Below are 12,134 nucleotides of genomic sequence, written 5' to 3'. Positions count from 1 at the left end.
GCGATAAGAGTCGTCGATTTCGTCTTCGGGGACGGTCTGCACCTCGTCGGGATCGTCGTGCGCCAGGAGAGCACCGCCGCCGTCTGCCATGTCCTCCGCCATGTCCTCTGCCGTGTCCTCTGCATATCCCACCGGCTCGTCGCCTTGATCGTCATTCTGAGCAACCGGGCCGTCATTCTGAGCAATCAGGCCGTCTCGCTGAGCATTCAGATCGTCGCTTGGTCTGCGACTGCTCTCGACACCTGAGGCTGCGGGAAGACTGCCCAGCGGAACAGCATAGTCATTTGGCTTGTCGCCGACTTGTACAGGACCGCCAAGGTTGCTGTCGCCTGAGGCCATTGGCTTGTAAAACCCGCTGTTGGCTTGTGCGGCAGAGTCGCTCGGTTGGCTGCTGTCCAGGATATAGGCGTTTTCTGGTCGACTCTCGCCGTCTTCCAGCTGTATCAGCGGGGCCGGGGTGCTTGTTGGCGTGGCGGTGGCCCTGGGCCGAGCATCCAGATTGATCGGGCCGCCTTTGAGAAGGATGTCGGACTGATTCAGCTTTGCGCGCTGACGGCGGCGCTCGTTGGTCACATCAACGAGCTGCTCTTCCAGCTTCCAGCCCACGGGATCGTATATCGATGGGAAAAACGGGCCGATCCAGCCCTGCGGCCGCTTGCGCGGAATCCGCACCGACACATTTCGGAGCTCCATGATCACCTCGCCCGAGTCTCCGGGCGGTCTGCTGATCTGCAGCTGTGCGCCGTTGCTGCTGTCCATGGCTTCGGGCTTGCCCGCTAAATGCTTCTGACCCAGCGAGCCATAGAGCGGCGCGTAGTCAATGTTCTTGCGATTCTCCTCCATCTGTCGCATGCGTCGATCGATCAGCTTCTCCATAATCTCCTTGCGGAGCTGCTCCCGCTTCTTGGCCAGGGCCAGGTCGGTGTTGGCGATCGTGCCAGGGACTCGGCCGCGCTGCCAGCCCGGAAACAGGGCATGTCCGTGCAGCGGCACAAAGAGAGTAGGGTCCTTGCGCTTTCCATGTCCACGGATGGAGAGCGGATGGCCCTCGGTATTGAAGACATACTTTTCGAGAGGTACGACGTCGTCGTCGGTGAAGAGAAGATAGAGATACTTGAGCGTCTCGGCTATCAGGAACGACTCTTGGCGGTCGATAAGGGTGGGTGGGTGGACGATGCCGTTGCTGCCGATGACGACGCTGTTGACGTTGCCCAGAGATGCGTATCCGTTCTCTGTTTTGAGGTACTTCTCGATATTCTATGGCGACCATAAGCAGCTGGTGAGACAAGCTGGCCACGCAAACAGGGATCTGGATCGGCTGCATGTCGACGATGCGGGGGGGGGTACTTTAGGAACGTACCTGCGCAATATCCCAGCCCCACTCGCGATATACGGGATCATGCGTCAGTCTCCACATGTAGAAGATGGATTCGACTGTCTCGGGTCTGCAACCGAGAGAGGAAAGGTCAGCGAGAGGCTCGCTGCACCAGAGTCGGTGGCGAACAACAAGACATCCCATGGTCTTTCCAGCATCTGCTCAACTCGACACCAAATGGCACCACCATCTCTTACCTCTGGAGGTACGATGGTGAGACAGCACTCAGATCGTTGCCGTCGACAACCTCGGGACCGAGGCCCGACGACGCCTTTTGATACGAGCGATAGCAAGTCTCTGTGATACGCTTGCCCATGTTCAGATTCTCGGGCCATCGACCGCGACGGTTGAGGATCGAGCCCAAACCAAGCATGCCGCCAGAGAAGCATGTCTGATCGCCAGGAAGTTGCGTCAGCCGCACATACGCCGCCAATCCGTGTGTCGCCCGTGCCAAAGAAATGCCCCCTTCTGCTATGCAACCAATCGATCGACCAAGAAGACCGGGGTGCTGGCCACAGGAACGGGATCCCGGCAAAAAGACCAGCCAGCCTCATCCACAAGCATATGTCACTGTTGCTGCCGCCGAGACCGCAGCTGGTGTACTGGAAGACCCAAGCTGCGTATGCAAATGACACAGCCAAGGCCTCGAACGCAGCGACACTCTCGTCCAACAGCCTCCGATACCATTAGAGCAGCAGTAACAGCAGCAGCCTACCAGATGGTGGAATCCCAACGACTTTATGTAGGCGCTGGGGTCCGTGTCGCTCAGCGACTCGACGTCGATATTGCGGAAAAAATCTGGAATATAGACATTCTGGCCATCGTCCGAGACGGCAACAATCATCTTCTTGATCGTCGTGATGGCGCCTTCGTATCGCGCCCAGTATCCTGGGTCGCCCGTGGCAATCCACATCTTGAGAAGATACTCATAAAACGAATCCAGGCCGGCACCGATCCCGTAGTTCTCTAGTTGAGCGCGCAGCATTGTGTTATCAAAGGAGATATGCACCGTGAAGGCCGGCAATACGGCGAATCGCATAGGATACTGTCAAGCCATGCTTGAATGGCTCGGAACAGACAGGGGTCGCCTACCGTTCTCGAAACTCAGGAACTTTGCGCTGACAACGCTGGGATAAAGGTGCGGCAACCTTCGCTTGGCAGCGAATATCTGTTCCATGGCAAAGAGCGCCTGTGATCGACGAGAGCGGCGCGTGAGCTGCCTGAAGCGCCATCGATGTTGCAGCGGAGATCTGGGATATCGAAGGACGCATACGCAGGCCGGGATATGCCAGCAGCCTGCTGGCAGGACGATGATTTTTCCAATGTGCGATAGACCCGCAAACGACCCGCAAATGACTGCCCCCAAAGTTGAAAGCAACACGGCGTGCCTGCCGAATGGACGAAGCGGGCGGGGCGACACTTTACCCGGTCGGCATACTTTGGGTCTCCGGTCACGTCCGAGAGATACTGCAGCTCCAGGCTGAGGGTTCCGGCCTCAGCGAGTCCAGCGGATCGGTCAAAGAACTCGTTGTCCCACGCGACGCCGCTAGAGTCCAATGCAACGGTGGCGAGGATGTATGGGTTATGAAGCCGAGAGTGCGGACGCAATAATCGGGAGTCATCAGCAAAAGGAAGCAGCCGCTGCTGTCATCGAGCCAAGGAGTCGAAAGCAGCCCGACCCGATCCGATCCGATCCGATCCGATCCGATCCGACCAAACGTCACAGAAGCAACAACGACACGACTTGCAGAAACACATAGACTTACGTCTTCAGGTTGACTCGGTTCAGGGGTATGCCTGTGGGGGTCTCAAAGGCCGGCAGCAGACGGTCGGCCATCCACTTGGCTGCATTCAGCAGCTTGACATCCCCGTCAAGCTCGTAGGCGCTCAGGAGGCCGGCGACAACGCGGATCGTCGACTCAAAGACGCTGACCTCGTCATTGAAGGTCGGGTTGAACTTGGACAGCACCTCGGATTTGGCTTGGGCGTACTCCTCCGTGAGGCCCATGATCAAGAGCGTGTCGAGAGAGTCAATGGCCGTCGACAACAGCGAGTGCTGGTCGTACCAGTTATAGGCCTTGCCCGAGAGCGGCTTGAGCTCGTCGGACCCAGATGCAAGGCGGTGGTACCCGGCCCAGGCATGCTTCGTCATCTGCGCAGGGCCAGAGCGTGAGCGTTAGCTGTCATGTCTTCTAACTTGGCTGTGGGCTCGACGATGCGCGAGCGCCGTGCGGGCGAACTGGCCTTCTGTCGCCTCTGTGCCATGCATATCTCTGCTGCAACGACCATCCCAAACCTCCAGCACTCACGTTTCGGACAAACCACATCTTCTCAAAGTCGTTGCTGCCTCGGTCATTGGGAATGATAGGATTTCGGACGAGAGCCTCCCCGCAGGCGGCACGGCCCGGGTTCTCGAAGAGCCGGTGGGAGTGGAAGAGCAGATGCGATGGGTTGGCGGGCGAGTGGTTTGACGTCGGAATCAGGAATAGAGAGAGCAGGACGGCGACGCCAATCAGGATCGCTGCGGTGCGCACAACCGACGACACCAGTCCGGATGTCACCGTGACCTTGGGCATGGCTGATGCTGGCGATGCTGGCGATGGTGGTGCTGCTGGTGCTGGTGGTGGCAGATGTGACAGGGGCGATGATGCAGGGAAAGGGCGCGGGCGATGCTGTATATGCGTGGATCGAATGCACTGTACACCAGTGGATCGAATGCACCGTCGCACAGGCGGTGGTCACCAGGGGCTTCACGTGGGCGGCCCATCCAGCGCTGCCTTGTCCGCTCGGCTGCTTGGTGCCCCCGCACGCCCGATTCCTGCCGCCGCTTCCCACGCACGTCGCCTCGACAAGTACTTTCGACCATGCAGGAGGAGCCCGAGTCCGGCTCGTTCACCTTCATACCGTGAGAGTCCCTGCTGGCCTTCCGACTCTGTCACAGTAGCACAGATGCATGTCGCGGGCCGCGCCGCTCGCTGGCACAGCAGCGGATCCTCGGGCAGACTCTCCATCATAATCTCCTGTCCACCCGAATCCCGGGAATCTCTATTTTGCGAGCAGATGGAGCGAGCTGACAGAGTTTCAGAACGTTGGCCGAGGCAACTTTGGCATCGTTCGAAAGGCCGACTATCTCGTCCGTGGTTTGTTTGGGCACACGAGAGCGAGGGCGATGCAAACGAATGGCATCGCGAATCTCTCTCCTCCCATGAGACTGACCCAAGACGATCCCGACAGGGCACCGAGGTTGCCGTGAAGGAGCTCCTGGACATCAGTGCGGAGCAGCCCGGCTTTGATTTTGGCAAATACGTCGAGCGAGAGATCGGGATACTCAAGTATGTTGTCTGCGGCAGAGAGCCAATCTGAGCAACAGCACCATTGCAGCACCGATTTTACACGCCGCTCGGCTCAACTCGTTCGCGTCGCTTCGTCGTGAAACAGAGAGAGCCGGCATCCCAACGTCGTCCAGGTATATACTGGGGGGGGGTGCCTCTCGTGTCCTCCTCCTCCCTCTGGCATCGATCCCGCACAACGAAGCAGCCTGGCTTGAACGAGCGAACTCATCCGGGTGCCACGCGCAGTTCATGGGCTGCAGCAAACATGAAAACAAGATTTATTTGATCACCGAGTTTGTCAACGGCGGGAATCTGAAGGATGTGAGTACCAGTCGGCAAATCTGTGGCTTTTGCAAACCGCGCTGCTTGGACTCACGCAAGCCGGGGCCTTCCATCCGCCCTTCTTTCACGATCATCTGCTGGTGTGCTCGCTGAGGCTTGGCGATTGAGCCGGGGCGACCGCGACGCTAATGATCCGGCCCCTTCGATTGTGCAGTGGATCGTGGACCCAAGCAAGGGCCTGACTTGGCGACTTTGTGTTGGCTTTGCAATCGACACGGCACGGGCACTGGCGTATCTGCATGCCAACCGGATAATTCATCGGTGAGGGTCGCTTTGGCCAGCAAGGCAGGCCGAAAGGACGGCGACTGATCACTGATTCTGCGATGGCGATTCTTGACTGGATGGACAAATGGATCGGCGAATGCTAGAGATCTCAAGTGCGAGAATCTGCTGATCACCGAAAATCGCCGAGTCAAGCTGTGCGACTTTGGGCTATCGAGGTTGGTTATGATTCGCAATGCCAAAGCGATGGATATCCTTCAAAGCGAGGGTGTTTGATGGGCATCAAACATGGTGGTGCTCATCCAAGCGCGGCACCAGCACCGTAGCTTGGTCAGGTCTGATACCACAAACACCGATTCAACTCTCAGGTTCGCAGCCAAGACCAAGGAGGAGAGCCGACGACTCAGCTACTGCGGAACGGATCAGTACATGGCTCCAGAGATTCAGTTCTGCATGGAATTTGACGCGTCGGTCGATGTGTTCTCGTTTGGAATCATCCTGTGCGAAATGATCACCCGGCGCCCGGCCGAGGTCGACGTCCACATCAAGAGGGTTATGCCGGGCTTTGGGATCGATGCCGAGGAAATCCGTAGCAAGATGGAAAGCAGCTGCCCACCGGAGCTATTTAATCTGGCGATCGAGTGCGCCAGCGACGAGGGCAAGAATCGGCCGTCCCTCAAGCAGGTCCTCAAACAGCTGAGGGCGCTGGAGGTCGAGCTGGTCCAGGTCGATGCCGTCAACATGGGCGTGATGCCGGGTAAGCAGGCAGCGTCGCAGTCAGCATCAGTGGATCGCTTGGGCATCGACCTTGGGTCTGACTACAGGCCTGTTCTCGCACTTGCGTCTGCAATTTACAATATTGCACGACCCAGATGTCGGCGGAGAAGACACTGGAAGTGCTGCCCAGAGCGTTGATCGGCTGAATGCGAGCGACGACAGGCTTAACGACCCGCAGCGAACGGGCTCGGTGACGACCCGGAAGCAAGCCGATGCCGGTCCGACAGCGATACCGCTGGGCGCTGACTCACTGCCGGGTACGATAGTGTGGGTCACTCTGTCGCTGGAAAGGAGTGGAGTCGACGTGCAGTATGCTGGAAGTGAATCTCGCCTGAGAGGCTCTCCTTCCGTGCACATGCGCCATATCGATTCGTCCAAGTACACTGTGCTGCCAAGTATTCCCCAGTCGATGCACAGCTGTGCCAACATGGCCAGATACACCTCTAACAAATCCGCTCCTTGCCGCACGCAGGGTCAATGCAGGATCTGGCCGTGACGGTGGACGAGACCCACCCATTCGTGGTGGAGGGAATCTCGCTGGTGCGTGTTGGCCACTGCATCCCACACCGCTTTTCGATCGAAACGATCCCGACGCTGGCTCGATGCGAAGGATGTCGCAAGCGGATCGGGCTGATGAGCCGGCACCTGTGCTGCGACGGTGAGTTGGAGTCAAATCCATCTGCAGCAACCCTGGCAGTGCTGCTGTGCTCTGATTCTGACCAACACCCACATTCCCGTGTGAATGGACGAATGGATGCCGCCCGTCCCAGACTGCCACCAGCACTTCCACAAGAGCTGCGGTGCTGTTGCTCCAAACTGCGGGCTGCCGGCCCAGGCACGCGACCAGTTCATGCAGCTCAACTCAAGCGCAAGCGGGTCAATCGGAGCCGTCATCAAGGGAAGCGCAAAGCCAGGGCCAGGCGGAGCTGGATCGGCGAATCTGGGCAAGGAAAAGCCAGTCCAGGCCATCCAGCCCGGCGTGGAGAGCAACAGCCGACGCTGATACTGACGAAGGAACTGCATGTTGGGGGGAGCGCAGTGTCGAGATACGATATGCACTCGATCCCTGGACTGCATCAAACAGAGTTGATTTGTCGACAGCACGATTGTCGGATCGAGCGGGTCGCCCGGACGGGTGCTCGCTCGTTTCGTTTTGCGTGCGCCTTTCGTGGCCGGGGGACAATCGGTGCTCGCAGAGAGATACGCCCTCGGCCACATGTCTGGTTGCAGCAGCATCCGACAGTCAGTCAATGGGTTGCAGCAGGACATGGCAGCGGCAGCCGTTCCCAGGACCTTTCTTTCAGCACGGCGACACAGGCCACATGTCGCGAGACGGCCCTCGCTGCTGCGAGAGCAGGCCGAGACGGGCAGCGAGACGGCGGGCGAGAAGGTGTGCACGTGCTTTGGCCAGCCGCGTGTCTGTGGCCGTTCTGTGGGGGTGACGAGTGTTCCGTGCGCGCCCTTGCTGTTCTGTGGTGGAGGGCGGTGGTTCAGTACTTTGAGAGTGGTTTGGGTGGCCGCGCCTTGTGGCTTGCACAAGCACAAAACTCTATTGGGAGCGCTGTTTGCATTGAGTGAGAATGTCCTATGCGTTGAGCGAGATTGTCCTATGCGTTGAGGGAGAAAGTCCTATGCATCGATGCAATGTCTTGTGCATCGATGCAATGTCTTGCATCGATACAGCGCAGCGAGACATGCGTGTCCTTCTGCTCTGCTGTCGGCCAACAGTGCCGTGGTTGTATCGTCGCCGTCCACTCCTTCGTCTCATCCGCTCCTTCATCCCACCCACTTCATCCACTCCTTGTTGGTTGCCCGTGCGCGTCCTCCAGCACAAATGGAAGCCCATGCTGCACGACCAGCTCCGGCCGCCCACCCATATCGCCCGCTCTTGGTCCTGCACGCCTCTTCCGAGGGCCCTGGCATCGCTGCCGTCGTTGGAGTGGTCGCTGTCGTTGTCGTGGTGCCTGCGTTTTTTTTTCTTCCTCGCTCCTCTCCATAAATCCGGCATCGGCCCGTTCCCTGATTCAGGCCCTGCCCTCCTCGCCGTCCGTCCATCCGACCCCGGCCTTCTCGGCTTTCTTCGTCCCTTCGATCTGCCTTTGAGTCTGTCGGCCCCTTTCTTGCCGCCCCCCTTCGCTCACGCTCGTCCCTGATCCCGCCGATCGCTCCCTCGCGCCTATCTCGATTCTCTTGGAATGCGCCAGCGCTTCGCTCGACAATGGCTCTGGCTCTGCTTGCTCTTTGTGCTTCCGTTCGCGGCTGCCTTCCCGCTTGATACCTCCAAGCAGGCCGTTTCCGCCAACGACGGCTCTAGCTCCTTCCGCTCCAGCACTGGCGACTCGCTCGCTCCCGATACCTCCTGCGTCTGCTCCTGTCCTTGCGGCTCCTCACCCGATCATGCCGACGACTCCAAGAGCCGGTATCACCTTTCTCGCATCTCTGGCTTGGTAAAGACCAAGAAAGGGAAGCCTGAACACGACCCTCCGGATCCTGTGGTTTTCTGGTCCACCCTGGCCGCCATTATCCTGCTGGTCCTGGGCGGCGGTGTCGTGGCAGGTGAGTAGTCCGGGTGATTAATACGATCTGACTCCACGTCTCGAGCCGTCCTTGCTTCTTGCAGTGCAGCCGCTTCACAGTCCCGGCTGTTGATCCGCATAGCTGAAATTGCGTCCCTGCACCACACACAGGACTGACGATCGGGCTGATGTCCTTGGACGAAACCAACCTTTCAATTCTCAAGAGCTCCGGCAGCGACACCCAGCGGATCTGGGCCGCCAAGATCGAGCCGATTCGCAAGAACGGCCATCTGCTCCTGGTTACCCTGCTTCTGGCAAACACCATCGTCAACGAAACCCTGCCCATTCTGCTCGACTCGATCCACCTCGACGGCATCCAAGCCGTCGTCATTTCCACAGCCCTGGTGGTCATTTTCGGCGAGTAAGTCAAGGACCGTATGAGCCTCTTGGCCAACCCAGCACATCCAACCCGTTAGCCAGCGGGAGAGCCGCGCTCATTTCGGATCGTATCGCTCATTTCGGGGTTCTTTGGCCCTCTCCCACCAGAATCATTCCCCAAGCCCTCTGCGCCCGCCATGGTCTTCGCATCGGTGCATTCTTTGCTCCGGCTGTGCGGGCCCTTATCTTTGTGATGTGGATCATTGCCTATCCGATCGCAAAGCTCCTGGACTATATCCTCGGTCACAGTCACGGTGTTGTCTACAGACGAGCGGGTATGTCCATGCTCTAGCTGTGATCTGAGATGGGTGATACCCCGACCACCTTGGCTGCAGTGCATCACCCGCCACCCAAGTGAGCCGATCGGGTTTTCTCTCAGTACACCCATTGACTATCGCTACCGATACTCATCCTTGACTCTCTCTCCAGAACTTCGTGAGCTCGTCGCCCTCCATGGCGAGGATCACGCCGGAACCCTTACCAAGGATGAGGTCTCGATCATGAGGGCTGTCCTGGAGATCCGAGACAAAGGTGTTCAAGACATCATGACACCTCTCACCGATACTTTCATGTTGTCTCTGAGCGACCAACTGGACCGCACGACGCTGGAAAAGGTGTGATTATGCACAGGGCTGCGGTGCCGGATGCCCTGAATGCAATGCCCCGCCGTGCGCGTCGACTTTTTCTGTTTCGTCCCCCTGGCTGAGGGTTGTTGTCACTAATACAACCTCTGCTGCTGCTGCTTCTCCTCAGGTCATCAAGGCCGGCCACTCCAGAGTCCCGATCTTCAATAAATCCCGCGAATGCATCATCGGCGTCATCATCGTCAAGCAGCTGGTTATGTACGATCCTGATGACTCTACTCCCATCTCCCAAGTCAAGATCCGTCGCCTTCCTCGAGTTGTTGCGGGCACGCCGCTGTTTGAGATTCTCCACGTCTTTGAAGAGGGCGCATCACACATGGCCGTCGTCGTTGAAGAAGTGCGCGCCTCCAAGGAGCTACCTGCATCGGACCGCGACGAGTTTGATCAGACCTACGACACTATTTCATCAGATGTGGGCTCGACCCCGCTTTGGATCCCATCGCATCAGCCCCCTTCACCCAAGGCCCACTATCGAACCATCGGCATCGTCACGTTAGAGGATGTCATTGAGGAGCTGCTTGGTGAAGAGATCATTGACGAGACTGATGTTTACGTTGACAATCACACCAAGGTCAAGGTTGCGCGGGCCTTCCACGAACTGGAAAAGAAGCTGAACACGCCGCACGCCGTTTCGACGATCAACAGCACCCGCCCATCGCCCACACGCCTCAGCTCCGTGATCTTCGAACAGCCACCCTTGGAACCCGTTCCGCCTGCTGTCGATGAGTCGGCACCGCTTCTTGGCGGCACTGCCCAAGTCGAAAGCACAAATCCGATCTTTGTGGAAACCAGTAGCATCCTTTCGAAAATGACTCATTATGGAGCGCTGGCGAACACACCGGGCATCGTCCACTCGCCATCGGCCCTCAATACCGGTCTCAACAACGTCCTCTCTCCTGCAAAAGTTCTGATGCTGGCCCAGGCAAACGAGCAGGCCGCTCAAGGCGGGCCATCGACGCAAAGTGGAAGCAGCGCCACTCTTGCCGATGTCCCCGACGGCGGGCGCACATCGGCAGTCAACTCGAAGCAGAAAAAGGTCAAGAAACAGCAGCAAAAGGTCCTGATCCCTGCCTCCGTTTTGGCTTCGGAAGAGCGACTGGCACACCCCAAACTGAGCAAGTCTCCTGGCGCCGCCGAAAACAAGAACTACGCCACAGCGTTACTGAATGGCGTCAAGCCCCCGAATCTTGGCAATTAGCCCACGCAAGGCTCATCGTGGTAGAGTGAGTGCAGCTCGGCCCCCCCCCCTCAGGCTGCTGCGGATATTCGCACAGATGACGCGAATCGCAAAGGAGCACTCGACCCGGCGACCGGGCTATCTTATTGATATCGATTTACGAGTTTCTGCGATAGACTGGGTCGGTGTTTGTGGTCGTCAGATCGATCTTGATTCTTGATTTTTAATGCTGGCTGCTGTCATGTATCGATACCGTGGCAATCGGTGCGGTGCGACGATATGCGCTGCTTTTTTATCCTTTGTTTTTGGTTAGGTTTGCTTTGCTTTGCTTTGCCTTGCTTTGGCTGAGGCCCATCATACTTGGCTGTCCATCGTCTCCCGGCCCCTCTCTTTTGCTCATCGATCCACGAGTCCGTATCCACTTTTGCTCCTGGATGGTTTGTGGTTTCGCTGTGGATGCATACAAATACATCGAGTCACTTGATCGAAGTGCTCGCAAGATGAAGCCGGGACACTCTGTGTTTGTCGCTTTGGCCATTGCGTGGAATGTATACACCCATCCGACTTATGGAAGCGGAGCAAGGGATGTGTTTCCTAGTTCATGGAACCATGTATATGCAGGATTAATGAGCATTACTACAAGTGAGACAAACTTGGTCGCAACATTGCCGCAGCTGCGCCAGATGTTGCAATTCAACGAGACTCATGCTGTTGACGGCCACTCACTAAACCCGGGCGCCAACCAAAACCACTCGATTGCCAACCAAGACGGGAAAAAATCTCACGGCCTGCCCGCTGGGCCTACAGTCAGTCAGCGGGCTCCAGACATCTGAAGCCAGGAAGGAACTATCACGTTTCTTTCTGGATAGACTGTAGGCGTGCAAGGGATTTGTATTCATCCGGCTCGGTGGGTATGGGTCCGAATCGGAGATGAATGAAAGGGCAAGGCCATCCATGCGATATGAGCATGTGGAAATGAAGTATGCAATTGAACGCCATGATCTTGGCTAACGAGTGAGTGAGTGAGTGAGTGAGTGAGTGAGTGAGTGAGTGAGTGAGTGAGTGAGTGAGTGAGTGAGTGAGTGAGTGAAATGCAAGTGATATCGCAGGGCCTTCATCAATCGTAAAGGGCACTCTGCAGCAACGCACGGCACTGTCGAAGGGACAGGAACAAGCACGCTCGGGCAACTGTCTGAAGTTGCTGCAGAGCCAGAGTTTCTGGACTTGGGCCCGAGTCATTTGTGTTGGAAATCTCTGCAGTGGGTGTCGGTGTCGTTGCCGATGGTGGTGACGACGACGATGATGAAGACG

General features: G+C 57.6%; 3 protein-coding genes across 3 annotated transcripts; 2 read left to right on the top strand and 1 right to left on the bottom strand.

Annotated features, from left to right (window-relative positions):
- Positions 1-963: 963 nt before the first annotated feature.
- On the bottom strand, positions 964-3,951 carry BJ171DRAFT_420755 (glycoside hydrolase; the record flags this gene model as incomplete). Its single annotated transcript, XM_053107446.1, has 9 exons — positions 964-1,230; positions 1,361-1,445; positions 1,573-1,766; positions 2,091-2,111; positions 2,154-2,341; positions 2,468-2,564; positions 2,831-2,899; positions 3,156-3,527; positions 3,685-3,951. Coding segments are annotated over 9 exons (1,560 nt in total), but the record flags the coding sequence as incomplete, so codon positions are not given.
- A 288-nt stretch (positions 3,952-4,239) lies between these two features.
- On the top strand, positions 4,240-7,051 carry BJ171DRAFT_596621 (kinase-like domain-containing protein; the record flags this gene model as incomplete). Its single annotated transcript, XM_053114692.1, has 11 exons — positions 4,240-4,280; positions 4,436-4,508; positions 4,610-4,707; positions 4,814-4,841; positions 4,954-5,028; positions 5,204-5,310; positions 5,418-5,489; positions 5,640-6,028; positions 6,144-6,305; positions 6,521-6,706; positions 6,819-7,051. The coding sequence occupies 11 exons, from the start codon at positions 4,240-4,242 to the stop codon at positions 7,049-7,051; spliced, it is 1,464 nt and encodes a 487-aa protein (XP_052969691.1).
- An 871-nt stretch (positions 7,052-7,922) lies between these two features.
- BJ171DRAFT_596620 (uncharacterized protein) lies at positions 7,923-11,334 on the top strand. Its single transcript, XM_053114691.1, has 5 exons — positions 7,923-8,604; positions 8,736-8,985; positions 9,111-9,277; positions 9,432-9,616; positions 9,756-11,334. The coding sequence occupies exons 1-5, from the start codon at positions 8,244-8,246 to the stop codon at positions 10,842-10,844; spliced, it is 2,052 nt and encodes a 683-aa protein (XP_052969690.1). The 5' UTR covers positions 7,923-8,243; the 3' UTR covers positions 10,845-11,334.
- The last annotated feature ends 800 nt before the right edge of the window (positions 11,335-12,134 follow it).

The sequence above is a fragment of the Polychytrium aggregatum genome (assembly GCF_025602895.1).
Source record: "Polychytrium aggregatum strain JEL109 chromosome Unknown BJ171scaffold_7, whole genome shotgun sequence".
Classification (NCBI taxonomy): domain Eukaryota; kingdom Fungi; phylum Chytridiomycota; class Chytridiomycetes; order Polychytriales; genus Polychytrium; species Polychytrium aggregatum.
This window is presented reverse-complemented; position numbering and strand designations above follow the sequence as displayed.